The following is a 27,949-nucleotide window of genomic DNA, read 5'->3' as shown; positions in this document are numbered from 1 at the left end:
CCGGTATCGTGCATGCGGCTGCAGTAAAGGTGGATTTATTTGTCTCTGCTGTGCTGCTCACTCTTGAGCATCACTCACGTGCCACACCCATGATTACCAATATTGACAGTGAAGCCCCCCCACACGCGCATGTCCACACCGATGCTCTCTCCAGAAGGCCTCCACCCATCCATCCACCCATCCATCCACCCGTCCATCCATCTATATAGGTATATATCTCTCTCTCTCTCTATCACACGTGCGTCCTACGGTTTCTGTGTGAACTGTTTAAAAAAAAAAAAAAAAAAAAAACGCAAACTGTGCCGCTTCATTGATGAATGGTGCGTTTCGGTGAGTCACGGAGGAGCGGCGCATTAACTCATCTCGGTGTCCACGCTTGATGCGTCGAGGCCCAGCCCTTTTTTTTTTTTTTTTTTCCTCTCTTGTGCGGAGCCGAGCCGGCTTCCTGTGTTTGTGCGACGCTCAACCAAAAGCTGCGTGAAGCTGCACGGAAGCGGGCACGAGGAAAGCGGAAGACCGGCAGATTTACTTTCAGTATAAAACCACAACGAACCGTAACGGACAGGAAAAATATTCAAGTTCGTGATAAAAAAAATTAAAAATAAAAAAAAAGCTTCCTGGAAGCGCTGGCTATACAATCTAATTTTTTTTAAAGGGTTTTAAAGGAGAATTTTTTTTTGTGTGTGTTATTGATCCTTTATTTTTTTTTTTATTTATATATATTTAAAAAAAAAATGAAAAAAAAATGAGGTAGTGTATTTAAATACTCCAATTTTGACCTGCCTCGTTTTTGAAATTGTATCCTGCTATATTAGTGACATATATATATATATATATTTTTATTATTATTAAAAAAATTTTTTACCCCATTTATATTCGAGAAAGCGATGAAAAACGATCTCTATTTTTATTTTATTTTTTATTATTATTATTATTATTATTATTATTCTATTTTGATTTTGTTCTCGCATTGCCGGCTTTTATGTTGAAATCTCCTACCGGAAGTGAGATACTGCTCGGGCTTGGTTTTGACACCGAGCGGCACGAGCGAACAGGGAGCTCGCTGCTGCCACCTCAACATGGAGTAGCGAGACCCGAGCAATCACTGCAAAGAAGCGGACCCCGAAGAGAGGAATACCCGGCGGCCTCTTATTTATTTGACTCTCCCGAAGCTCCCCCCCCCAACCCCATCCTCTGCAAATGATTCAGGAGCCATTTTTTTGGTAAAAGCAAAGGAAAGCTCGGCTTTTATTCGAAAGATGGCGAACGACTCTCCGGCTAAAAGTCTAGTAGACATCGACTTGGCTTCGTTGCGGGTGAGTGCTGCCGAACCGAGGATGTTTTTTTATTTTTTTTATTTTTGTAAATGATTATTATTTGCTCTTTTGCCGGCTTTTAGTTTACGCATATCGATATATATATATTTATATATATATATATATATATATATAAAAAACCCACACCGTCTGCCTCATACGAGCACGTTTCCAGCTGTTGTTCTGTGTCTCTGCTGGTTAAGTGTTGAAAATGACCGCTGAGCCACAGCGAGGTGTTGCCAGTGTCTGGTTTTCCTTTGTTCGAGATGCATTTTGGCATGTAGGGTAGACCAGGGCGCAACAGCTGGCTCACCCTGGATAATATTCGTAGGATGATTTAAAAAAACAACAACCAAACAATAACACAAAAACATGACTTTTAAAAAAAATATATATTTTTTTTTTATTCCAACTGAAATCCATTTGTGTGTTTTTCTTTTCAGGATCCAGCTGGGATATTTGAGCTGGTGGAGGTAGTTGGAAATGGCACCTACGGACAAGTATACAAGGTTGGTTGGAGGCGCAGTGCACGGCCTGTCCTGTTTTCACAGTGGAGACACATCTTGACCATCGTGATGGTTTTATTCCCTTTTTTTTTTTTTTTTTTTTTTTTTTTTTTAAATCAAATCCGGGTACACAGGAAGTGCCTTTTTAAAAAGAGACATCTTTTCGATGCTATTGAACCACATTACAGATGTTTATGTTGAAAGAAAACACGAAATAGCGGGTTAATATCAGTCTGAATGGGAGACTGGTGTTATTGTTAACTACTCAGCTGGGAGGTGCGTGAGCAAGGATCGAATCAGACGGTCTGCCGTCTGATGCATCACCTTTCTTGCATCACCTGCAAGGCGGCGCCTACGAAACGGTATCTGTCAGAAGACTAATCCCGCTGGCCTCGCATCTGTCCCGCAGCACATGTCACATCCTCTGTAAATCACAACTCTTTTCCAGTTCAGCGGATGGGTGTCCCGCTCTCCGGGCCATCTGCTCTCGGTGTCCCGTTTCCCGGTGTGAAAATTAACATCGCGGCTGTCGAAAGACGTTGCCAAGAAGGACGAGGGAGAAGACGGCGAATGCCCGGCGTAGAAGTCAAAGATTTGTTCTTTCTGTGCGAGGCGGCGGGATGGCCTCAGATCCAAGAGGGCAGCCTTCTTGTGTTGTTGTTGTTGTTGTTGTTGTTGTTGCTGTGAAATCAGCGGAGGCTCCATTTTGTTGCCCGTTGCTAAATGGAATTTAACCACACAGCTACTACAAGTTAACCAGATATCTAGCTGGTAATAGGCTAGCCCCCCCCCGGCCACCCCCCCCCCAAAAAAACCCCAACAACATCACTTTGCTTGTGCGCTAAGCAGCAAGCTAAGCTGAGTATTTAATTCTGACAGCCCACTCTGCTCCAGTGACCTGCATTCAATCCCCTAGCACACCCAGGATACCCCCCCCTTTTTTTTTCTTCCCCTTCCTCCCTCCCTCCTCCTCCTCCTGCCTCAGCTCACAGAGCGAACCCATCTGTGTGTGTGTGTGTGTGTGTGTGTGTGTGTGTGTGCGCGCGCGTGCACAACCACCACACCTGAGCTCAGGCCCGTGCATCGTGTCCCGGTCGCCACACGGAGGTCTGATGCTCGCATGCTATCTTCCCACCAGATGGTTCTGAGCCGTGAAATACTGCTTCTCCCTCTTTTTATTTATGAATTTATAATTGTTTTTGTCCCTTTTAATCTCTCCCTCCATTCACCGTCCAAACGCTAAATCTATTTGCGAGCGCTGCCGCGTCGGGAAACGGGGCTCGTACAAGCGAGGGCCGTCAGATTAAGCTCCGAGTTGACGCGAAGACTCGGGTCGTCGAGATGACGCGTCTCCGTCGGGGTCACGGCTCGCCGTCGCCCGACACCGAGGGCTTCGCTGCAGTCGCTTCCTGGCGATCAGCTGTCGATCGGCGCGTTGGCCGTCTCGTCAACCGGAGGGAGCACGTGCAGCGGGACTGCCGTGGTGTGAGAGGAGGCGAGGGAGGGGGGGGTGGATGGGGGGGGGGGGGGGGGAGTGCTGCGCTGCTGCTGCAACTGGTAGAAGAGCAGCTGTCCACTTCCAGACAGAACCTGCCCACCACTCTCACAAAGCCCAGTTTGTCTCCTCACTCTTTTGGGTCTCTCGGCTCCACAGAAAGGAGGCGTTTGTCCGCGGGGGTTTCAAAGTCCAACCGACTTGAATAATCACAACAGCCCCCCCCCCCCCCCCCCCCCCACCGACTGAAAACGGGGCGGAGTTTGTTCTCCCTCCGAGGCCTTTTTGCTGCTTTGTCCAGCGCTCGGTCACAGTTTGCGAGACCCTTTTAGATAACACAATGCGACCGAGCTTCTTTGATTTTGTTGTGACTTTTGATTCCTTCGAGACGTTTCCCCTTTCAGTCGTTTAGTTATTTAAGGAAGGCTATCGGGAGCGGAACGTCCGGTCCGGACCTAAGTACGGAATCGGAAGTTCGTTTTGGCACTAAGAGCCGGTCGCGCGAGTGCAGTTTAATTTGTTTGCATTTATAGCTTCGTCTTTCGAACCTCGCCGTAACGCGATCGTAACGTTCCCGGTATGAATGTTTGACGACACTCGACGTTGTTTGGGAGAACATTTGCGCAGCACTCGGAGGCGGAGAAATGACCGTTTCGTCCGCCAGCGGTACCTGAACATCGGGTGCGAGGCGTTCGGCCACATTTGTAGCCCCGTTGACTTATTACGGGATCAGATGTATCCTGATTGTAATCCTAATTTTGCCCATTTTAGACTGTATCTTATAAGAATCTCTCTATATACACATATATACATGTGTATATATAGGATATCAAGGGCCCGAGCTTTTCTCCGAGCCGCTGCGAGCTGCTGCACTTTACCATCAGTCACCTTCTGAACAACCAGCACAGCACTATCTCGACTGACAGCCATAATGGCAATTATGCATAGCGCATAATGGCTAAGAAGCACTTTTCAGATCGCTCGGTTTCGCTTCGAGCAGCCGGCCGGTTGGAATAAAAGCCCGGATCCATAAAGAGATCGAACGCGCTCGTTTACGGATTCGCCCGGAGTGCTTCAAGCGCCGTGGTCGAATGCTTTTTGTTGAAAAACTAGGCTTTCAAGAGATCCCAAAACTTAAGTCACCACCTGCGATACGGCGTTTGTAGGAAATAAGCGGTCGCTCCGAAGTACGGCACCAGGAAGTCTGACGCACACATTTGAAGATAATGCATTTGTAGCTACGCCGCTGTAACGTACTGCTGTTTCACCCCACAAAGAGATACGCTCTCACCGAGCCTCTCTCCCTCTGTATCTCTTGGCAGCGGACCAGCTGGCTCCGTAGACCTTCCCGTGCTTCTCTCTGGATAGAAGGATGTAAAAAAAAAAAAAAAAAAAAAAAAGAGTAATGATAAAATAGAAAAAAGACACAATTCCTCAAACCGTTGCCGGTATGCAGGCTAGATTCCCCTCCGCTCCACAGAACGACCTTATATAGCCGGGGCCTGAGGCGCGAGTCGTAACTTGACGTTTAACGATATCGAACGCTAAAGACGGATCGGGAAGCGGCTCGTAGCGGTTCCCTGCAAGTCGGCGGCTCTCGTCCTCCGTCTTTGTTTTGTCCACCACCCCGAGGGCCGGCCTCGCCCCTCCCCTCAGACTAAGAAGTCCTCGGGGGGCGAGCTACGCCGCCGCCTCCGGGGAGGGCGGCCGAGCCTCTCGTGCAATCTGTTGAATACCTACCGGTGCCATACGGTGCTGGGCGAGACCGGTGTTTAACCTCAGGGCGGGAGGTAGCAGCGACTGAAGGCTCTTTGAACGTCTGCTGTAAAATCAAGAAGAAGAAGAAGGAAAAAAAGAAAACCTAAATCCTAAATTGTTTTTAATTTGTGATTTTAATCGAACGTGTAGGAATGCGTCACTATTTGCCGGTCAAATGAATGAATACAGCACAAGTGACGACCGGTTTAGTTGCCATCGCGTGACCTCGCGGCAGTGCGGCGTCTCGCCCGCTCACCGCAATTAACGAGGCGCCCGAGAGCCCGGCTGCCGATTGGCTGCTCTCGGGTCAGAATCCGGGCGGGGGCGTCGAATGCCGCGTGCCCACGCTGCAGCCGCGGCTGCGGTCCCGCGTCCCGTCCCTCACAGGATCGGGTTGAACAGCGCGACGTGTGAAACATCTCCACCGCAAGTTAAAGCTGCGAGTGCGAGAGAGACACGCACACACACACACACACACACACACACATACACACAGCAACACACTCCTCTGCTCTGCATCCTTTCGATCTGACGTCCCTTTTGTCCCCGTCTCCCCCACAGTGACCCCTCTCCCTAATGGGTGTCACAAGACCGGCAACATCCCCTAACTGGACACGCCGCCTGAACAAAACTTTCTGTGTGTCTGTCTGTCTGTCTGTCTGTGTGTGTGTGTGTGTGTGTGTGTGTGTGTGTGTGTGTGTGTGTGTGTGTGTGTGTGTGTGTGTGTAGCTCATTGAGCCACCTCATTACTCGAGTGGTGTTGAGATGAGACACAAAGGCGCTGGCGGATGAGACAATCTCTTGTCTGTCTTTCTCCGCTCTGTAGCTCTTTTCTCCTCCGGATCACATTTCCTAAAGAAATGTCTTGGCTTTAATGGCCCAATAGGCAGCGGAAAAAAAAAATAGATCTTATAGATACACGTCGGTCTTTTTCACGGAAAGCCCATTTGTATCGGTCAGGTGTTTCTCTCATTTTTTTGACGAGTCGATTTGATTTGTACGACACCGGTACCGGGGATGAGAATATTTCCCCCGGCTTAAAAAGCTTCAAATAAGCGAGTGAAATATTTATCATTTACGGCCTTCGGTTGGTTTCGCACCCTTCAAATGTTGTTGAAATGTCGGTCGGTTCCCGTGCGGTCGTGAGGAAAAGCACGGCCGTGCACCTTTAATCCCTTCCAGGCGGCGAGCTGCTGCACTGCGATCAATAGACGAACGGTCCCGTCAAGGCTTTCAGACTCGCGTTCAGCTTTCCCCGTGATTGTCGTTGCCTCTCGTCCTTCGTTTCGCCTCCGCTCATCTCGTCTCTCGTCTCTGACCGCCCCACTTCCGTCCTCACTTCTCTGGGGAGTGCTGGGGTGGAGGTGGCAGGGCCAGGTGTGTGTGTGTGTGTGTGTGTGTGTGTGTGTGTGTGTGTGTGTGTGTGTGTGTGTGTGTGTGTGTGAATTGGGTCAGTGTGCTGGTATGCAGCAGCAGCATTAGCGGTATCCCTCCTTCCCTCCCTCCCTCCCTCCCTCCCTTCCTCCACGTGTGCACCAATAACATGAAAGCGAGTTTGTTTCGAACCCGTGAGGCTCGTCAGCGAGCTCGTCGGTCGCTCCGAGCACCGCGTTGCGCCGGACAGCGGGTCGAGCCGGTGAGAAAGCCAGTTGCCGAGCGCGATTGATCTTCCATTCATGCGAAAGACCCCTCCCTCGTCCACACCGTCGCTCACAATTTACACGTCGTTTGATTAACCTGCTCATCATTTTCTGTCTTTATTCATTCGGGGGTTTTTTTGTCAGCGAGTACGCGAAAAATCTTAATTTACCTAGAAAATTGACGACGTCTGTACCTCATTCGTCCAACCTACAATCCCGAACCGTTTACATTTAAGAAGCCGTAATCAATACAGTGTTGTGACTGATGTTCTGATTAAATAAAGTGTTATATTAGCTCAATAGTAAAGTTATTGTGATATTATAATAAAACGTCAAGATATACCGCAGCACCCAGTCATTTACAAATATGCCGCGTTGTTCACGAACACCAGATTGAGACGGAAACAAACGTCCAGAAATCCTTTGACTACATGTTGACTTTTCCCCCCGAAGGGTAGTCGTAGCGCTCGCGAGCTCCTCGGCCGCGCCTGTGGACCCCGACCCCTCCCTCCTCCCCCGCCCCGCAGGGAGGAAGGCTCGCATGAGCGCCGGCGGCCCGCACGCCGGGGAGCTCTGCCGTGGATCTTCGGTGTTGTCGCCGGAGCGGCGACCTCTGGGATCAAAGCGGAGAGGATTAAAGTCATTGTGAAGTGGCCCTCTCTCGTCCCCCTGAAAAGAGAGGGCCCCTCAGCCCGCGTGGCTTTTATTGTCATAATCCGTACAGTTTCAATTGACTACGGAACGCACCGGCTAAGATCACCGTGTCGGTGCGTGTCGAGAATACTTGTCACTCTTCGGCGAAACGGTCCGCGCGGCGTGTTGACACGCGTGCGTCCGGTACAGCTGCCGCGGGGATCGGCAGCAGTTGTCCCGGAGAAGGAAGGAAGGGGAATACCCGAACGCCCCCCCCTTGAACACCCACCGAGAGCGTCCCGTGTTTTATCTCCTCTACACGGTCGGAGGGAGGGGACGCAGAGAGGCCTCTGTTCGGGTCCTTTGTTTACGTAAGGAGTGACAGGAGGGTTTTCGGAGAGCAGAGCAGTCTGGGAACGTCGGAGCTTCGCAGCTCCGGGTGCCGGACGTCCTCGTCAGTAGCCAATTGTTTTGTCACCCTCGCGTTAATTGACCGTTTTGTGTACGAAATGTTCAGGAAGTAGCGAAACGCAACCATTGCAAGTTGCCAGAGCTCAAGTCGGCGACTTCGGATACTCGGTTCGGTCGGATCGGCGCCCGAACCCCGAATATGTCGACTTTACAGTCACGGCAATAAACGAGCGCTCACGTCTGTTTTTGTTTCCTCACAGGGACGACACGTCAAGACCGGACAGCTGGCTGCCATCAAAGTCATGGACGTCACAGAGGTAAGGCCAGACGGCGTATCGTGTCAGCGATGACGTCACAACACCGGCAGGTGCAGCAGGTGCCCCCCCACCACACACACACACACACACACACACACACACCCCCCAATCCACTTATGATACGATGACGCGTAGGTCCGTGCGCCCCGACTCGCCCTCCGCTGCTCTTCCCGTAAGCGGTCGTGGCGATGAGTCAGAGTTGCACGCTCGCCCGACCGTTTTCCCGCTCGGCCTGACGCAACGCGGGGCGCGCCTTCCGGGCACGCAGGAACTTGTGGGCGACGCCGCTCGTGTCGAACGGAAATCATCTGTCACACGCAGATTCACCGACAGGTAAACCCGTTTGACCGTATCGGGCGAAAAAAACCAAAAAACTCTGGACTACCGGTGTCTTTTTGTATTTGTCCGCAATCTGTATCTCCGTAGCGCGGCGCTGACTGATTGTGTCCCGGGCGCTCGCTCCTGAGAGAAGCACCCGCTCGCAGACGTCCCAGACGGCTATCGCGGCAGACGTCGCCTTGAAGCGAAGCCGCGTTTTTACGACCTAGACCTCACGCGGGTTTCTTTAAAGCCGGTTCGGCCGATTATGGAACACTATTGAAACCGCGACTCGCAGTTTTCTGTCTTCTGACTTCACCTTGAATTTGAGGCCGCTCTTTGTTCAGTCGCAGAGTCGTAGCGGGAGATACGACCCGATTAGGGCTGAAACAATAATCCCCTTTTTAATAATAACCGTAACCCCATCGTTACTCTGTTGTCGCGCTGCGGTCACGGGACGGGGGTCACCGTCCCACGTTCCCGTCGCCGCTCCTCGTCCTCCGATCCAAACACTCGTCTCGTCTACACGCTAGAAGCAAAAAGGGGAAGCCTTTCCATTCGGAGACTGTATTTTTGTATTACATGAAAAGGATTTTGTAGTCATAACTGTGTGTGTGTGTGTGCGTGCGCGTGTGTGTGTGTGTGTGTGTGTGTGTGTGTGTGTGTGGGCTCCTGTGCAGCATGTAAACGGGTCTTAAACATCATGTATCGGCTTTGTTGTAGATTGCGATCACGTTCCTACGCGCCTGTCTGAGCTGCGAGTTACCGAGACACGAAAACAGACTTTTCGATATAAAAGGCTTCAAAAGAGTCCGTCACTTGAAGCGAGTTATAGTCGGTTGTTTCTATGCTTTGTATCTTTGAGCGTAAAGCGTGCCTTTTTAAAAAAAAAAAAAAAAAAATTTTTATTTTTTTATTTTTTTATAAGTGACCCAGTACCGCAGATTAATAACATGTTCTGCGTTCGAGTACACATTGTTTTCCCTCATCTCCTCGGTGCTTTTTTTGACCAAAGCCCCTCCCTCTCTCCCCCCTCCCTCTCTCTCTCTCCCTCCCTCTCTGACACACATGACCATATGATTGTCTGCCGTCCTCTCACCATGTGACTTGTGGCAGCGAGGCTTTCACAGTCGGGAGTGTGATAATCCAACAGCTGTGCAGCAGAGAGGAGGAGGAGGAGGAGGAGGAGGAGGGTGGGGGTGTGGATGGGGAAGGGGGGGGGGTCGAAGGCTCACAACAGAAAGGCTTACGTCAACTCAAAACGAGTCATGCAGCAGCATTACGGACGACTGCCATTTTGCTATACTTGATGTTTGCACGGTGAACACAGCGTCTCCCTTGTTAAAAGAGCGCGCTACATTTCAGTGCTGTGCAGCCGCGTTGTATAAAATAATGTTCATTTTATGACGCGAACTCCCGCATATCGCATCTCCTATAGGAGAGGCCGTGAAATCACCAAGCACTCGCAGGCTGCTCTCTGCGCGTGTGCAATTAAGTGTGTCGCGGTTAATCGATGTGAAGTCGCTATCGGGTGCAAGCGGGGACTTTGCGCCGCGGCTAGGTCCGACCTTTCGTTTTTGTGAAGAAGCGTCAGCGGACGGGTCGCTTCCTGAAGGTCATTTCCGGCAGAGATGAAACGCGGCGCGATTGCCACGTCCGCTCACCGATTTTCATCGACCCTCTGCCGAGTCGTAACTCTCTTCCACTTTACTGTAAATGGCGTTCCAGGCTTCCTTTCCACTCTGAAGCAGCTTGAATCGGGACGATATTAGGAGGACACTAACGTACACGGGCGGAGGATCCGCCACCTACCCGACGTACCTAACGCGCAATGCGATTCACTCGGGCGTCACGAATCCTTAAACAAAGGGGCCGTCGCCGGGACCCCTACCGCATCGTTACGACCGCACGGTCGTAATTGTGTTTTCTCATAAGGATTTTCCAGACCTCTTTTTAACTTTTGTCCGTGCGCGCGCGTGTGTGTGTTTTGTCTGTCTAGGATGAAGAGGAGGAAATTAAACTGGAGATCAATATGCTCAAGAAGTATTCCCACCACAGAAACATAGCCACCTACTACGGGGCTTTCATCAAGAAGAGCCCTCCGGGACACGACGACCAGCTCTGGGTAAGTCCTCAAATCCATCCGAGGGGCGAAGGAAATGAAGTTTGAGGGAGAAAAATGTAAACCGGGCAAAAATATGTAGCAGCTTCGCTCATTACCAGCTTCCTGTTTTATATTCCTTTAAGCTCTGTGATATTTCCAATTTGTCCCTTTTCCCCGAGCTGAGATTTTTTTTGATTATCCGGTCAGATATCGGAGGCTTTTTTTTTCTTCCCCCCCCTCTTTCCTTCCTTCCTTCCTTCCTTCCTTCCTTCCTGATTATTGACGCGTGTCTGCTTCCCAGCTGGTGATGGAGTTCTGTGGTGCCGGATCCATCACGGACCTGGTGAAGAACACCAAGGGGAACCAGCTGAAGGAAGACTGGATCGCATACATCTCCAGAGAGATCCTCAGAGTGAGTTCATTCTCCTCTTCCTCTTCCTCTTCCTCTCCTCTCCTCTTCCTCTCCTCTTCCTCTCCTCTTTCTCTCCTCTCCTCTCCTCTCCTCTCCTCTCCTCTCCTCTCCTCTCCTCTCCATCACTAACGTCTCTCCACCCTCCTCAGGGTCTGGCCCACTTGCACGCCCACCACGTCATCCACCGTGACATCAAAGGCCAGAACGTCCTGTTGACCGAGAACGCCGAAGTTAAACTGGGTGAGCGACGGTTTTAACGCGTCCGATAACAAGCGGCCGAAGATCCGCCGTCACCGCACGCCGCGTGACTTTGGATCCCGGCCGAAAGTTGAGCGATAGCGATCGACTAGGAAAAGCGAAAGGCACATTTTTCAGCCCTCCGTCGACACTTTTCACTCTTTCTTTTCTCTCTCTTTCTCTCTCTCCAGTGGACTTTGGTGTGAGCGCTCAGCTGGACCGGACGGTGGGGAGGAGAAACACCTTCATCGGGACCCCTTACTGGATGGCCCCGGAGGTCATCGCCTGCGACGAGAACCCGGACGCGACGTACGACTACAGAGTAAGGTTCTCCGAATCGGACGTTGCGATTATGTGAAGCGAGCGCGTGTTACGCCTCGATGTGTCTGGACGTGGGTTTGCTGAACTGGAGTCTCGTCTTGCAGAGCGACCTGTGGTCCTGCGGCATCACGGCGATCGAGATGGCCGAAGGAGCGCCGCGTGAGTTTCCGTCCCCGCAGGCGTTTTGGTTTTTCTTCCGTGTGCCGAATCCTTGGTGACTTTGTGACTGTTTTCGCAGCTCTTTGCGACATGCACCCGATGCGTGCGCTCTTCCTCATTCCGAGAAACCCTCCTCCTCGGCTCAAGTCCAAAAAATGGTGAGTGCCGAGGCCGAAAGGACACTTTTCCGATCCTCGTTTTTACCCCTAAAAGATCCCGACGCGTAAAGCGAGCCCGGGATATCGGGCGTATCGATTTCCCGGTCGACCCGTTTCGCGCGCGCGGAGGCTTAAATGCGGGAGCTCGGCCTTTCCGCCGCGCTTCGCCGCGGAGCCGAACGTCCGCGGCACACCCGCTCCGGTGGGCTCGAGCTCGGCCTCCGCCGGCACTCGCGCGCCGCAGAAATAACTCTTCTTTTTCTCGTTGTCTTTTATAGCCGGCTCGAGGTCTCGGAGGAATCGGGGTTTAGGATTTTCTTTCAAACGGAAAGTGCAGAAAGCGGAGTCGCGGTTTCAAATTGAAACTAATTAAAGCGAACCCGACGCCGATGAGGGTTTCACCGCCGCTTTAGAGCGAGAAACCGGAGGCCGTCGTGACGCCGCGGAGGGTTTCGGGGGGGTGGGGCGGGAGGGCGGAGGAGCGTCGTCGCAGAAATGCGGGGTTTTACTCGGGATCCCGGGATGCGCTCCGACCTCGAGCGGCCGAAACGTTATTCCGGCTCCCGCCGTCTCCTTTTAACGCTCCCGTCTCCTCCGTATCCGCCGCAGGTCCAAGAAGTTTTTCAGCTTCATCGAGGGCTGCCTGGTGAAGAACTACACGCAGCGCCCGCCGACCGAGCAGCTGCTGAAACACCCGTTCATTCGAGACCAGCCCAACGAAAGGCAAGTCCGCATACAGCTCAAAGACCACATCGACCGGACCAAGAAGAAGAGGGGCGAGAAGGGTGCGTCCGTCTCTGCGTTTTCTCTCTCCGAAGGACGTTCGGTACGCGTATCCGGTCCGTAGCCGTCGTGAGCGATTCTAAGGCGCCCGCGTTTGTCATTTTTTGCACGTGCAGATGAGACGGAGTACGAGTACAGCGGCAGCGAGGAGGAGGAGGAGGACCCTCCGGAGCAGGAAGGAGAGCCCAGGTACGGACGAACGCTCGCGCCGCTTCCCGAAAACCGATCGTCCGAAGGCATCCGGAAGGAAACTGTAACGTTCTGTCCCGATCCCTCTTTTCCCTCTCCTCCTCCCCCCTCTCCTCCTCCCCCCTTTCCTCCTCCCTCTCCTCCTCCTCCTCCAGCTCCATCGTCAACGTGCCCGGCGAGTCCACGCTGCGCCGCGACTTCATCCGCCTGCAGCAGGAGAACAAGGAGCGGTCGGAGGCGCTCCGTCACCAGCAGCTCCTCCAGGAGCAGCAACTCCGCGAGCAAGAGGAGTACAAGCGGCAACTGCTGGCCGAGAGGCAAAAGCGCATCGAGCAACAGAAGGAGCAGAGGAGGCGGCTGGAGGAGGTAGGGTCCACGCCGTCGCGCAGCTCTCGGAGAGAAGCCGCCCCGTCGGGGTAAACCCGTAACGTGTCTCGACTCGCTTTCCGCCCCGCAGCAACAGCGACGCGAACGGGAGATGAGGAGGCAGCAGGAGCGCGAGCAGCGTCGCCGCGAGCAAGAGGACAAGAGGCGCGTCGAGGAGCTGGATCGGCGGCGTAAAGAGGAGGAGGAACGCCGCCAGGACGAGAAGAGGAGGAACGATCGCGAGCAGGTCGGTTTCTCGCGGCCCGGGTCGCCCGTAGATCCCGCTCCGCTCGCCGCGTTTCTAACCTGGGTCGTTTCCCTCCGCTTCGCCCCGCCCACAGGAGTACATCAGGCGTCAGCTGGAGGAGGAGCAGAGACACCTGGAGATGCTGCAGGAGCAGCTGCTCCGCGAGCAGGCCACGCTGCTGGTCAGTCGCGCACACACGCGCACATTCCGCCTCCTCGATATATCGGCGCCCTCGGCGCGAGTTACAGAGATCTTGGAAGAAACGGTCGACGTAGTTCGGGACCGGGCGTTCGGACTTTAGTCGGAGTCACTCGGATGTCGTCGGAGTCTTTGAAAGTACGACGTCGAGGAAGGCTTTCGAAGTCATCGGTAAATGTTCCGCGGCGTCGTCTGAGTTTCGTTCGGACCTTCGACGCCTTTACGCGACAAAGAAAAGAGAGATGTCGTTTCTCGGCCTCGCCCGCCTTCTCCTGTCTTCGGGGAGGGCCGGCGCACCGGCGGTTTCGAGCAACGGTCGGGAAGTGATTTTTTTTTTTTTTTTATCGATTCCGCATCGCGTGTCGTCCTCGTCGCTAATATTGAAACGCGGGAGTAAAAAGATAAGAGTCTGCGCATTTGGAAGGTAGCGGTTGAAACGGCGGAGCGGACTCTGCGGCTCTACCGCTAAAGCGACGATGAAATATCTATCCGTCTTTGTCATTTTCACTTTAAGCGGGCGGAACGAGAGAAAGACGCCGTCGTTCGTCAGAGAGACGCAGTTAGCGGTTTTGTCCTTCGAGTAAAGGGCCGACGGCGCGAGGCGTTTCTCTTCGTCTCAGACGGTCGACCTGAAAACGAAAACAAATCTTCAGCGCGCGGCCGCCGTGACTCTCCACGCACGCGAGAGAGCCGTCCCTCCGCCTCCGACGGGCCTCGAGCGCGTTTAATATCACGGTCGTCGGCACGTGATATTTTGCGGATTCCTCGGGGGGCCGTAACGCTAGAAAATACGAGGAGTCGGGAACCGTTTAGAAACGGGATAGAAAATACGCCGCGAGCGTTCCGGCCGTCGGTTCCCTCCTACTGGATTTTCTCCATTTAGAGTTCAAACGCGCAACTGTTTTTTCCCCCGACCCTCATCCCGTCTTTGTCCTCCACGCCTCTCTCCTCCTTCCTCTCTCCTCTCTCGTCTCTCCTCCCTCCTCCCAGGCTGACGAGAGGTACCGTAAGAACATTCAGGGCTCCCCTCAGATCGCCCCTCCTACCAAGCAGCCCCCGCTGCCTCCCCGCTCCTCTGAACCGTTCTCCAACGGCGGCTCCTCCGAGGCCTCCGCCGCGCACCGGCCCGCGGAGCTTCAGGTAACTCCCCCCGCTGCTCCACAGCCCTTACCACCTCCTCCTCCTCCTCTTCCTCCGCTCACTCCTCTCACTCTCTTCCTTCCTCACTGCCGATTAGAAATCAGGTCTTTTTATACCAAACCCGGACGACAAATCAGAGCGAAACACGTCGTTGTCGTGTGTCGTTCACGCGTGTATATATCTGAGCACATGTATGTGATAAGCCATCTTCCCTCATGTCTCACTGTGTTGTCTGCTTGTTCCACCTCCATCCCTCCCTCCCTCCCTCCCTCCTCCTCCTCTTACCCCACCCCCTCCTTCACCCTGTAAAACGTCCAGCGGGCCCACCTGGCCGCTCTAAAGAGCAGCAACAGCGCCTCCCCCTCTCCTCCTCCTCCTCCTCCTCTTGTGGTCTCTCGCTCCCAGTCTTTCAGCGAGTCCGGTGGTGTGACCTCTAACTTTGCACAACTTCACCTGCGCTCCCAGGACCCCCACCATCACCACCACCACCACCACCACCACCACCACCCATCGCCCGCACGCACAGACCCCCAACCCCAACCTCCCCTCCACCACCACCCTCAGGCCCAGGCTCGGCTCGAACAGCGGGCCGGCGGCGAGGAGGTCCCTCCCAAGGTAAGGAGCCGCCGCGGGCCGCCCCTCTCCCCGCCCCGTCCCGTCCTCCACCCTGTCCTCCGTCACTCTCTCCGCTCGTCGTGCTGTCGGGCCTCCGCCCGCCCGCGTCCGGTCTCGTTTGTTAACGTCGAAGGCGCCGTCGCGAACACCTTTTTCTAGAGCGTAGGTTCGGGAACTTCGGACGCGAACGTTTCTCCGATCCGAACCGTCGAGGACTTTGGGCTAAACGGTGCCGTCGGCAGTAAACGCGGCTTTACCGGATCTCGGCGAACACGACGCTCTTCTCGGGTGTCTTTCCGTGATCTTTTGTCCTTCGCGGCATCGTATCCTCGTCGTATTTTTCCGTCGACGCGGGAAGGGAAGGGAAAGCTCCCGCGTCGACGATTACGGAGCCGAACGTCCTAAAAACGCATCCGCGTACCGAAACTGTGAATATCGGAGATGCGTTTTGGGAACATTGTCGTTTGTCGGTTCAGTAGAATCGCGTAACGTCGTCTCGTCTCGTCTCCTCCAGGTACCGTTGAGGACGACATCCAGGTCTCCGGTTCTGTCGCGCAGAGAGTCCCCGCTGCCGTCGCAGCCCGGCAACCAGGGCGGACAGAGGAACGCCGGCGGGTGAGCGAACGGACGTCTTTGTTCGGCGGCGGTCGAAAGGGGCCGAGAGATAGCGGAAGGTCCGGCGCCCCGCCGAGACGTTTTGTTAAATGTGCCGTTGTTCTCCGTGACAGTAACGCGGAGCAGCGCCCGCTGTGGGACCGGGTGGAGAAGCTGCAGTCTCGGCCGGGCAGCGGCAGCTCCTCCGGCTCCTCCGACCCCGGCGCCCAGGCCGGTCCGGGAGAGCGCTTCAGGCCACGCCGCGAGTCCCCCGGTACTGTATTCGGCCGCATTCGGCCCACCGCTCGTCATCGCAACAATCGCAACGCTGTCGCTCAAACGCGACGCCGGGCTGTCCGCTCGCGCCCTTTGAAGTTTTGTGCCGTTTTTCGAGGGGAGATCCTTCGAGAGGCCGGCTCTCCCGTCGGCCCCTCGCTCACGCCGTTTCCTTTTGTTTCCACAAAGCTTCCTCTAAATCCGAAGGATCGCCTCTCCAGCGGCCTGAAAACGTCCCCAAAAAACAAGATGAAAAGAACCCGGCCAGGCCGACTCGACCAGCCGTAAGTCTCTCTCTCTCTCTCTCTCTCTCTCTCTCTCTCCTCCCTACTAAAGTCGTACGCTCGCGAGCGGTTGAAAACCGGCGGTTCCTAGTTTCTCGTATCGTCCGCTATTCTGAATATCGAACTGCCCGGGGTGCGAAAGTGCTCAGGGCGATGCATTTAAGCCTCTTAAACGAGACGATGTAATGTCACCTCTACGCTCGCGCCGCCGCCCCCGCTCGCGGCATTAAAGGTTCGCTCCTTTGCGGGGATTAACGCGGTATTTGTTTTCCCGCCCGCGACGTCATCGCCTCCCCGCCTCTACGAGCGCATCGCTCGCCGGATCGGATCGCGACCGAACGCAAACGCGTTCTCCTCCGGCCTCCGCGCGCTCGTCAGAGTAGCTCCCGATCTCACCCGGCTTCGTCGCGGGATAAACCGCGGCCCGTTTGCCTTCGTCGAACGCGTCGCGGAAGCGGGACGCGGAAAGGGGCTCGTTAGCGATCCGACGACTCGAGTTTCCAAACGACGCGTCACTTAGCCGGCCGGGATCCGAGCCGACGTCGAGCGAGGTGTCGAACGGACCTTTTTTTTTTTCGTCTTTCCTTCGGCTCGCGATACTCGGGCTCGGGGCGAAGTCGCTGACCCGAACGCGGGCGTTCGGTCAGAGAAGAGGCTCCCCCCGGGAGGCCCCTATCCTCAGACGGGCTGCCTCTCGTATTCGTAAGCGGTTCACCCCGTTTCAATTTGGTCCGTAATAGGGGGAAAAAAAGAAACCCGCCGAACGTCGCCCTGAGTTTTTCCAAATAAAAGTCAAACGTCGAGTGTTTCTAAGAGTCGTCGCCTGTCGCTCTCAGGACCTGACCGCTCTGGCCAAGGAGCTCCGCGCCGCGGACGACGCGCGGCCTCCCCACAAGGTGACCGACTACTCCTCCTCGAGCGAGGAGTCGGGCACCACCGACGAAGACGACGACGAGGAGGTGGACCAGGAGGCGGGAGAGGAGTCCACCTCGGGAGCCGAGGAGTCCAGAGCCGGGTAGGTATCCGCGGTCCCCGTCGGATAATGAGAAATATTGAGCCGGAACGAGCGCCGGCGGCGGCTTCGCGCCCGTCGAGGCCGCCGCACGGCTTCTCCGCACGGCCGCTAACACCGGTCCGGTTACGGGGACGTCAGATATTCCCGTGGCTTCTACAGGAGGCCGAGCGACGGAGAGACGGAGTCCGCGAAGACCACGCCGGCGGAAGACTCGGAGAGCGAGCGAGCGACGACGCCCTCCAAGGACGGCACGCCGGTCATCAGACAGGTACGAAAGCGGCGCGCGGGAAATGTCATTTTCCCGCCGTCCGTCCCGGCGTTTATGTCCTCGTCCTCCGTTACGGGTCCGCGCGACCTTTGGCTTTTACGGATACGTCGCGTCGTCGTAGCTCGTACGTATACGAATAAATAAAATAATTAGAAACACAATACCACAGTTAAAGTAAGACCAAGACAGATATTGCACCAGATAAAAGGAACGCGGCGTGCGACGAAACGGGAGCGAACGATGACGGGAAGCTCCTCCTTCTCTCCGCCCGCTCGCCGGAGCCCAAAGCGTGCCCGTTCTCGCTTCCGGAGCGCAGCTGACACAAAGCGGTCGGTCGGTCGGTCCGTCGTCGTCGTCCTCCTCCTCCTCCTCCTCCTCGCCCGGCTCCGGTCGCGGCCGGCTCCCTGAGAAAAACGGCTTCGCCGGCCGCGTACGCCGCCTACCGGACCTTATCCAGCAGAGCCGTCGCTCCTCCTCCGCAACCGTCCCCGCCTCCTCTTCCCCCTCCTTCCCTTCGTCACGTAGCCACAACGCCGTAGAGGTACGTCGCCCCCGAGGCGAACGACCGAGGAACGGACTGCCGCGGAGCGTCGTTCGCAAATGTTTGTCGGTCTAGCGCAGGGGTGGGCAATTAATTGTTACCGGGGGCCGCATGAGCAACCCGAGCACTGCTGGAGGGCCACATCGACAATATTTCAATTAAATTTTGCTCAATATTATTTTTGATATACCGTAAGATAAATAATAATAATAATAATAATAATAATAATGATAATAATAATAATTTCATTTAACCTAACTTAACTTTATACAAAAGCAGATTGCTTTTGATGGTTTTATTTAAACTCTTAATCCTTAAATATTTATATTAGGCTATGTGAAATTGAAATAAGAAAACAAAAACAATCATTGAATCACTGCAATTTATTTTTAACTTGTTCACACTTTAACTTTGTTCCACAAACAAGGAAAAACAACAAACAACTTAACAAGTTTATAGAAATACTGCAATACAACAAACAATAACTTGTTATGTTTTCCACCTCATTTGACCTCTTCAGTGCGAATAATCCAGTCTGTTCTGGGCTTGAACAAGGGCATTGAAATCTGGCTGAATGTCTGAGGTGGCTATGCGAAGGACAGCTGAGAGGTGCTCATCAGTGATAGAGGATCTGTGTTTGGATTTGTTGAACTTCATCACAGAAAATGTCTGTTCACATACATAGGTGGATCCAAAGAGGACCAGAATCCTCTGAGCATGCCTCCTCAGGTGTGGAAAGTTCTCCTCTTTGAGGGAGGAGTAAAAGTCCAGCAGTGAGACTGACCTGAAGTGCTCTGCCAGAAGTAGGTCAGACTGCAGGTCAATGAGCTCCATCTGAACATCGCTTGGTGCATTGTCCACACTGCAGTTGAAGGGAGAAGAAACCATGTGCATTTCACTCTCAAGAGTTTTGAAATCTTGAAATCGCCTCGAAAACTCTCCATGCAGTGCTTCTAACTTGCTTGAGTACTTGTGGAGGTGATCGGCCGATCTTGTGGCTTCCTTTAGTGTTGGCAAGTGGGTCAGGATGTTGTCCTTCACTTGGCTTGAGAGAAGCTGCAACTTTCTCATGAAAGCCGTCGCTGCACTGTACATCTCATGCACAAAAAGGCCCTTGCGCTGCAGTTTGACATTCAGTTCGTTCATGAGTGCAGTCACATCCACAGCGAATCCGAGGTCTGCCACCCAGTCTTCATCTGAAAGTTCTGGGATGTCATGTCCTTTCTTCCCACAGAAATTCTGAATCTGGTCTCTCAGGTCCCAGACACTTTTCAGTACTTTGCCCAGGCTGAGCCACCTGACGTTGCTGTGGTAGCTTATGTCACCATGTTCACTCTCACAAAGTTAACTGTTTTACTTACAGCATCAACAACATGGTTAATTTTTAACACTGTCTTACACAACACTTCCTGATGTATAATACAATGCAAAAATGTCAATTTCTGCACAGGGTTAATTTCTGTCACTTTATCCTGCATCCTCTTTAAAAGTCCAACATTTTTCCCCGTCAGATTTGGACAACCATCTGTTGTCGTCACACCTGCCAGCTTGTCCCATTTCAGTCCTAACATGTCCAAACACGCATTTACCTCTGTGAACAAGTCATGACCTGTGGTTGTCCCTTTAATTGACTGCACGGCTGCCAGCTCCTCCGTGATTTGAAAGTCTGCAGTTATCCCACGTAAGAAGATGAGCAGCTGGGCGGTGTCACGTACATCGCAGCTCTCATCCAAAGCCAGCGAAAAACAGTCAAAGTCGGCCGCTCTGTTCTTCAGCTGAAGCTCCAAGTTTCCAGCGATGGTCTCAACCCGCCTCGTTACAGTGCGTCGGGAGAGTGACACGTTCTCAAATGCGCCCCTCTTCTCCAATAAGCACTCCTTAATAAACTCTCCGTCAGAAAACGCCTTAGTTTTTCTGGCGATTTTGTGAGAAATGACGAAACTTGTCCTCTGCGGTTTTACCATCAACGCATCAGCCTCCCTTGCGCGCTCTTCATCAGACAGATTCCGGTATTTATCCTCGTGCTTCGTCGTGTAGTGGCGATTCAAATTATATTCTTTAAACACAGCAACCTGTGTACCACAAATTAAGCACACGGCTTTACCTTTAATTTCTGTAAAGAAATACTTGGCAGTCCATGTCTTGTTGAAAACACGGCATTCGTCATCAACTTTTCTTTTTTTAGCGTGAGCTGACATCTCGGGGGTAACCGGGCATCACTTGTCGCTGTGCACCTTCACTCACAGGTTACACACGGACATACGTCCATAAATAACACTTTTCACAATAAAAGCAGCACAGTTGTATTGCACGCACGACATAGATGTTTTTTTTAAATTTATTTTGTAATTTGTGATTGCCGCTGTTCACATTCACTCACAATCACGCACGCGCATACGTCCACACGGAAGTAATACAAATAACGCTTTTCAAAACAAAAGCAGCACCGTTGTATTGCACACTCGACATAGATACTTTTTTAAATTTATTTTGTAATTTATGATTGGCCTCACACGGGCCGGATGTGGCCCGCGGGCCGCAAAATGCCCAGGTCTGGTCTAGCGAGTTGACGACGGCGAAGAATTTACAGCGCCGCGACGATAACCGTCAGCTTTTCATCTCCTCCTCGGCCGGGTCAAATAAATCATTTGCAAATGCTGCTCATTTCAAAGTATTCGGGTTCACGTCGGCCTCCCGAGTCCGTACGCGCCAACCGTCCCGTCCTCGACGGTGAGTCCGAGCCACTCTGCGTCCTTTCCCTCCTCTCCCTCCTCCTCCTCCTGCCCCCCCCTTTCCCCCGCCACCCTTCTTCACTCGGCCGACACCCGGTTCGAATCTCCTGAGCTGCCGCAACCTCTCTTCCCCCTTCCTCCGCCTTGCGCCGCTTAACACCGGTGCCGCCCGGCGGTAGAACTTAAACCTTAGCACGTCGGGAGTCGCTACGAAGAAGCGCGCTGGAAGTCGCCGCGGCCGGGGCGACGGCGGTTCTTAGACGCGACGATTCTTAGACGCGACGATCCTCGCGCGCGTACGTCCCAGGACACGCGTCCCGGGCGGCGGAGGTCCGACCCTCTTTTGTCTTCACTACGAGCAGCTTCTTCCTCTAACAATTGACAGCAGCCCGCGTTCGGGATCGTCTCTCGTTTCCCTCCGCGCCTCTCGCTCGCTTCAAAACAACTAACGTCACCGTGCGTCACCTTTAACGCGCCGTTTCAACTTTGCCATCCCGGCTCGTTCGGGCGGTTAAAAAAAAAAAACATCCGGACGGAACGCGGTTAAGCCGAGCGCCTGCTTTCCGAGCGACGTCTCCGCCGCTTCATTCGTTTCATTAGAGACGGACGGACGGACGGACGGACTCGGGTCTCGGTCTTTTCGGCGTCCGCGCCGCATCGGTCTCTAAACGTCCGATATGTCCCGTCACTCCCAGTCGGAGAGCAACTCCGCGTCCAAGCACAAGTCTTCCTCTTCGTTCACGCCCTTCATCGACCCGCGCCTGCTCCAGGTGTCTCCGTCCGGCGGCGGCTCCCTCAACAACACGGGTGAGTGGACAACCGCGAGGACAGCTCTGAGTTTTCTTAACGGCGTGCCGACACCCGGCCTCACGCGGGCCCCTTCCTCCGTTTCTCCCCCTCCCCTCCAGCGGCATTCGGGCAAGACGGGCGGCCGGCGGACCCGCCGAGGTCCGACCCGTCCCGGAAAGGCTCGGTGGTCAACGTCAACCCGGTCAACACGCGTCCGCCGAGCGACACCCCGGAGATCCGCAAGTACAAGAAGAGGTTCAACTCGGAGATCCTGTGCGCGGCGCTCTGGGGTAAGTAGCCGACCGGAGGACGAGGAGGAGGAGGAGGAGAGCGGTCGCGTGCTCGCCGAGGCGTCCGGTTGTAAGACGCGTGTTTCTCTGCTCCAGGAGTGAATCTGCTGGTGGGGACGGAGAGCGGCCTGATGCTGCTGGACCGAAGCGGTCAGGGGAAGGTGTACCCGCTGATCAACCGACGACGCGTCCAGCAGATGGACGTCCTGGAGGGACTCAACGTCCTGGTCACTATATCGGGTAAGCCGCGCGCGCTGACCGCGGAGCTCGGCCTCCGCCTCCGGCGGCGTCTCGACAGCGTTACCGACGCGTCTTTCCCTCGCAGGTAAAAAGAACAAGCTGCGAGTGTATTACCTGTCGTGGCTGAGGAACAAGATTTTGCACAACGACCCCGAGGTGGAGAAGAAGCAGGGCTGGGTGAACGTGGGCGACCTGGAGGGCTGCGTCCACTACAAAGTCGGTACGTTTCCCCGCTGGTCCGAGCCTCCCGGAGCCGGAGTCGGACCGGAGTTTAACGGCCGCTCGGCCTCTCCCTCTTTGTTTTTTCTTCCAGTGAAGTACGAGAGGATCAAGTTCCTGGTGCTGGCCTTGAGGAGCGCCGTGGAGGTGTACGCCTGGGCGCCCAAACCCTACCACAAGTTCATGGCCTTTAAGGTGAGCCGACCCGCCTCCGTAAACGGGCGCGACGACCCTCTAGCCGTCGCCGCCGGTTCGCCCCGATAACTCTTTTTGTCCTCGGTCGGCTCCAGTCCTTCGGCGACCTGGCGCACAAGCCTCTGCTGGTGGACCTGACGGTGGAAGAAGGTCAGAGGTTAAAGATCATCTACGGCTCCCGCTCGGGCTTCCACGCCGTAGACGTGGACTCGGGCGCCGTCTACGACATCTACCTGCCCACGCACGTGAGTGCCGTCCGACCGCGGCTCGTTTACGGCGCCGGCCTTTACTCTCGCGACTCCTCTCCTCCCCTCTCCTCTCCTCCGTCTCCTCCCTCAGATCCAGACCAGCATCCAGTGCCACGCCGTCATCATCCTGCCCAACACGGACGGCATCGAGCTGCTGGTGTGCTACGAGGACGAGGGCGTCTACGTCAACACCTACGGGCGCATCACCAAGGACGTGGTGCTGCAGTGGGGAGAGATGCCGACTTCAGTGGGTAAGCGGCGAGATCCGACTCGTTTTTAAATTTCTTTTATTTATGTATTACGATAAACGCGTGTTAACGTGTGTCCGCGCAGCCTACATTAGGTCCAACCAGATCATGGGCTGGGGCGAGAAGGCCATAGAGATCCGCTCCGTGGAGACGGGCCACCTGGACGGCGTCTTCATGCACAAGAGAGCCCAGAGACTCAAGTTCCTCTGCGAGAGGAACGACAAGGTGAGCGCGAAACGGGCGACGGAAGAAACGCGGAGGCTGTAAAAGTGGAATATTTGCATAAATACAAACGTAGCCGTAAAGGCGAACGAAACTAACGAGTTGACGGCGAGCGCCGGCAGCCCGCAGTTGATACGTTCTTTCTCTTTGCGGCCGGTCCTCCAGGTCTTCTTTGCCTCCGTGCGCCCCGGAGGCGCCAGCCAGGTGTACTTCATGACCCTGGGCCGCTCCTCCCTCATGAGCTGGTAGGCGACGCCCTCCGACGTCAGCCGCCGCGCCGACCGAACAGACGCGACGATTGCGACCGACGACGAAGGAGAAGAAGAGAAGCGCCCGAGCCGGAGAAGACGGACTCCCGAGCGACGGACGGGACCGCGAAGACGAAAAAGAAGCGAGGGACCCGGACTCGGCGCCGATCCCCTTCTCCCCTCCCGCCGAGCTCGACGAGGGGCCGCGCTCGGTCCCGTCCGTCCGGGCGACTCCCGGTTCCGCCCGCCGCGGTAAGATTTCCACGTCGAGCGTCGCGAACGCGGCGGTTCTCCTCCTCCTCCGACGAAACGACGCTCGACGTTTAAATCCGCCTCCGCGTCTTCACTTTAGCCGAACGATTTGCCTTAGAGCGAAGACTTACGAAGGGACGTCGTCGACGTGTCCGCTAAACGCGGGGCGCCGGATGTCGGCCCGTACGTACCGAGGGCCTTCGGACTTCTCCGCGCTCCTTTTACCGCGTCGCCTCGTGCGCCGTAGGTTCCGTCGGACAGAAGTCGCCCCGTTTCCGACGGCGCTGCGAACAAAACTAGCCTCCCCGGTTTGTTTCTTTTTTTTTTTTTTTTAATATACACTGTATATTTGGACTCGCTGCACATAAATAAGGAACGCACCCGTAAAGGAGTTTGAAAGGAAAAAAAAAAAATCCACCCTATTTATCACCCGTCTGTATTCGTAGGGCTTTTATTTAGCGACGAAGTGACTTTTTGAGAGGGAGGAGGGGAGGGGTGGGGGTGAGGGTGGGGGTGGGGGTGGGGATTTCCAGTTTGCTTTAGTTTCCGCGGTTCCCGGACCGGAAATGTAAAATCCACGCCGACGGCACAGACCCGGAAATGTGAGTTTCGTGACAAATATCTGGATTTTTCCGTTTCAACGTAGCGGTCGCGAGCAGGGCGAGGATAAACTGTGAATTAAGACACGCGGGTGGCCGTAAAGGTAGCACGGAGGCCAGCGGGCCGGATTGACAGGAAGGGAGGTCAGCCGATCGTCCTCCATCCGCCCGGCCGGGACGCTTTATTTGGAAGGAGAGTTTAGCTTCCCGTTTCCCTAAACGGTCGCCTTACAAGAGTCGATTAAAAGTTGCCCGAGTTTGGACGTCGCGTACTGCAGGAACACTTTAGTCCGAACCGGCCGCGCGACTCGACGTCGGACCTCTATTTGTATACGTGTTGCGTTTCTGTGCGTTGACGTTCTTCGGACAGTCCGGACCGAAGACGCGCGCTGCTTAAACCGAGCGGCGGCTCCGTCCCAGGACGGCGTTCGACGTCTTCGGTTCGTTTTGTTTTTCTTCCCGGCGCGTCCTCCGGAAACCCAAAACGACGAGTCGACGACTGCCCGTGAAACGACGAGGTCGCGGCGGCGGCGGCGGTGTTAGAAAACCACTCGGGGGGCGGGAAGGGGGGGCGACGTGAACCGAGCGGCGTCTTTTGAACCGGGACTTAGTTGTTAGTCTTTGTGTTTCTGCGATTTTGACCGCGTAACCCTTCGGACGCGACCGCGGCGGTTTTTTACATTGTAACGCACACCTCGTGTTCAAAATGTTTACAGAAGCGATCGTTTCGTTAAACCAATGTGCATCGATATGAATATTTATGGTTTGTTTCGAGGGCAGTTTTTCCCCCTGTTTATTTTTATTTTTTTTGTATTTTGTATTATTCCCTTTTTTTGTACTTTGATTTAGACGTCGGTGTCCAGGAACAGTCGACTTTTTCGGTCACTTTACGAATAACGCGGAAAGTCCAGAGTGTCATTTCACCTTTTCCCCTCCGACGTCTGTCTCTGCCACGCCTCTAATTTATGTTCCTGTCTGTGTGTACTATGGGAATTACTGTATTTGCTTGAAGGTCTTTTTTTTTTTTTTTTTTTCCATTGAATAAAATCAGAAGTAATTTACAGCGCAGCTTTGTCAAAGTTATTTCAACAAAATGGAACAAGGAGAACAAGAAGACGAGGGACCGTCTGGGGTAAAAGCGTAAGTGCACCGCCGGCCTGTAGGGGGCAGTAGTCATTTTCGCCGCGGCTAATCTGAGGGGAAGGGGGGAGGGGGACCGGATGGACTCGCGCGCCCCGCCATTTTTAAAATTTTGGGACGAGGCAAAGGTAACGACACGGCGGTAGTTAAGTATTAAGAAACTGTCGGAACCGAAATATGCAGAAAAGCTGTAATTGTCGTCGAGGGACCGACGCCGACAAACAAAGACGGAGGCGAAATGAGCAGTTTTGGAAAATGCCGTTTGGTCGGGAGTCTCCCGGTGAAGGTGTCCGAGAGGAGGAGGAGGAGGAGGAGAAGCACGAACCGTCCGACCGGCTTCATTCTCCCGGTACGTCAAACAATTCAATGTATGTACTTTAAAATTGTGTGTTTTCAAAGTAAAAATGGTGTAAATGTGACCAATACGCGCGTGTGCCGGAAAAACAAAAAAAAAACAACAAAAAAAAAAGTGCGCATGCGCACGAAAAAGTCGAACGATAAAATGGAAATACGGGCACACGTGGATATGGAGTCTGTAGGCCACCGTAGATCGGAGGGAAACGTAAACAAATGAACAGAAATCACGTCAAATGCGGATTTACTCGCAAAATAACCTGGTAGACTTGTTTTTGTTTGTTTTACTGTAACTAGAGCTATCAAGTTTCAAGCTGGCGAAACGTCAGATTAGTGTCCTTTAGGTTAGGTAGTTACTTTATTAATCCTTTATTTATTTATTAATAATTACAAAAATTTTTTTCGCTGCAGCAGCATTACAGGAAGCAATAAGATAATAATAGAACAATAGAAAGCAATACAAAATATTAAATATAAAATGCACAGTACAGTATATATCTATATATTATATACAAACAACCAAGAAACACAGACAACAGTGTTATTGTTGTGTGATGGATTTTGCCAGCGGTGCAGCAGGTGGTGGTCAGGATTATCCAATACGGACAATAGTTTGTTCAGCGTCCTCCTCTCCACCACCTTTTCCAGGCTGTCCGGTTTGTTAAGTCTGTTAAGTCAGTTTGTTACTTGCTGTAGCTGCGGACGACCTCACCAACAAATAAAGGAATAAAGTCGAATCTAATGTAATCTGATCTACATGTCGCAGTGTTTTATAACGCATATATCGACCGACGTGAGGAAGGAGCGTGTCGTTGAGATTTGTTTGTAAGTGAGAAGTACCTCCTGAAAGCAGAGGAAGTAAGTTACATGCAGAATGTAAACTGATGAGTTAATTGGTTTTTGATTTGGATAAAATAAAATAAAAAACAAGTATTACAATTATTATTAATTTAGAGAAAACAATTGGATGTGAATCCTTCTGCCCTTTGTCCTCACATCAGCAGAAGCTGCATTGTTTCAGACTTTTAGGGCAATAGGAAAAAGTGAGCTTGGATTGTTTCAATTCTTTGAGGGTGCAAATTAACACACTTCATTGATTGAGGTGATGAGTCTAAAAAAAATATAAAAAAAAACAAAGGGAAATGTAAGAAATGCAGTTTATAATTTGAAGTTGTATAAAAGAGATAAAAACCCATATTTAATTAAATACAAATATAATAATGCAAAAATCCCATATTATTGCAGCAGCAAACCTTAATAGACAAAGGCAAAATTTCCAGACTAATTTGATCCGTGCTGCTCATATCCTCATCCAACACTGTGAATCATGGATCAAAACTCCTATTTTTCATGTTACTGTCCAGCTTACAAAAAAAGATCTCTAACCCTCTTCACTCACCATTAGCTGAGACCAATAGATTTAAAAGGAGAAGGAGAGGAAGGGTACATTTTTTTAACTAGCAAAAGGTTTCCCTGTGTCGTCCTTGCCTTTGTATGTCCTCTTCCCGTGTGTGAAGGGTAGGTATCTGTACTTGACCATATGCTTAATCTGCCTCTTCATGGTGATGCAAAAGAGCATGATGAAGTACTAAAAATACAGGAATGTGCAGTTTTTAGGCCGCCGGACTGAAAACGAGCTGAATTCATGACAACAAACCAGGAAGCGATAAATTAAAGTTTCACCGTAGTTTTTTTAAACGAGACGCGAAAAACAAAATGCGGCTTTACTTGAGGTTGTTGGGATTAAATATAATAAAAGATAAAAGGTTACAGGACAGTCAGGGAGGAAGTACAATGCAACTAAGTTGTCTTATAACAAATATTAGCGGTGAAATGTTTGAGACACGTCGCATCATCCGTTTTGTCTCGTCT

The 27,949-nt window shown here is 53.0% G+C and overlaps 1 protein-coding gene and 1 long non-coding RNA gene across 8 annotated transcripts in view; both read left to right on the top strand.

Annotated features, from left to right (window-relative positions):
* The first annotated feature begins 972 nt into the window (after nt 1–972).
* Nucleotides 973–24,469, top strand: LOC138208494 (mitogen-activated protein kinase kinase kinase kinase 4-like). Of its 6 annotated transcripts, XM_069166408.1 has the most exons (32): nt 989–1,316; nt 1,760–1,825; nt 8,020–8,076; nt 10,394–10,519; nt 10,800–10,910; nt 11,060–11,150; nt 11,339–11,469; nt 11,573–11,627; nt 11,707–11,785; nt 12,395–12,570; nt 12,685–12,757; nt 12,913–13,123; nt 13,215–13,370; nt 13,465–13,551; nt 14,559–14,708; nt 15,027–15,323; nt 15,838–15,938; nt 16,052–16,191; nt 16,383–16,477; nt 17,314–17,492; nt 17,652–17,760; nt 18,077–18,352; nt 18,857–18,865; nt 21,723–21,840; nt 21,942–22,112; nt 22,209–22,352; nt 22,438–22,572; nt 22,666–22,766; nt 22,862–23,011; nt 23,106–23,265; nt 23,348–23,487; nt 23,650–24,469. In XM_069166408.1, exons 1-32 carry the CDS (start codon nt 1,260–1,262, stop codon nt 23,731–23,733), a joined length of 4,035 nt encoding a protein of 1,344 aa, XP_069022509.1. In that variant the 5' UTR covers nt 989–1,259; the 3' UTR covers nt 23,734–24,469. The 6 variants fall into 6 exon arrangements, with proteins under 6 accessions (XP_069022506.1, XP_069022507.1, XP_069022505.1 ...); XM_069166403.1 differs by lacking the exons at nt 18,077–18,352; nt 18,857–18,865 and having other exon boundaries at nt 992–1,316; nt 17,631–17,760; nt 21,729–21,840; XM_069166404.1 differs by lacking the exons at nt 17,652–17,760; nt 18,077–18,352; nt 18,857–18,865; ... (4 more) ...; nt 23,348–23,487; nt 23,650–24,469 and having other exon boundaries at nt 979–1,316; nt 21,729–21,840; nt 22,209–22,299.
* A 1,388-nt stretch (nt 24,470–25,857) lies between these two features.
* Nucleotides 25,858–27,949, top strand: part of LOC138208518 (uncharacterized) — a 9,066-nt gene continuing 6,974 nt past the window's right edge. Inside the window, exon 1 of one of the 2 annotated variants that reach the window (XR_011179102.1) lies at nt 25,858–26,072. This is a non-coding gene — a long non-coding RNA (uncharacterized lncRNA). Of the gene's footprint in view, nt 26,073–26,104; nt 26,341–27,949 lie in introns of those variants that run through there. The other variant, XR_011179103.1, reaches the window with a different exon arrangement.

The sequence above is a fragment of the Embiotoca jacksoni genome, unplaced genomic scaffold (genome assembly GCF_022577435.1).
Source record: "Embiotoca jacksoni isolate LCO1_2020_lvr unplaced genomic scaffold, fEmbJac1.0.p SCAF_38, whole genome shotgun sequence".
In the NCBI taxonomy this organism is placed as follows: Eukaryota; Metazoa; Chordata; class Actinopteri; family Embiotocidae; genus Embiotoca; species Embiotoca jacksoni.
The sequence above is the reverse complement of the archived record's forward strand: the minus strand, read 5'-3'. Positions and strand labels throughout refer to the sequence as shown.

Coding starts and splice junctions, on each gene's coding strand:
- LOC138208494 (XM_069166408.1), top strand. CDS start 1,260: ATGGCGAACGACTCTCCGGCTAAAAGTCTAGTAGACATCGACTTGGCT. Junction 10,520..10,799: donor GACACGACGACCAGCTCTGG/GTAAGTCCTCAA, acceptor TCTGCTTCCCAG/CTGGTGATGGAGTTCTGTGG. Junction 11,151..11,338: donor GAACGCCGAAGTTAAACTGG/GTGAGCGACGGT, acceptor CTCTCTCTCCAG/TGGACTTTGGTGTGAGCGCT.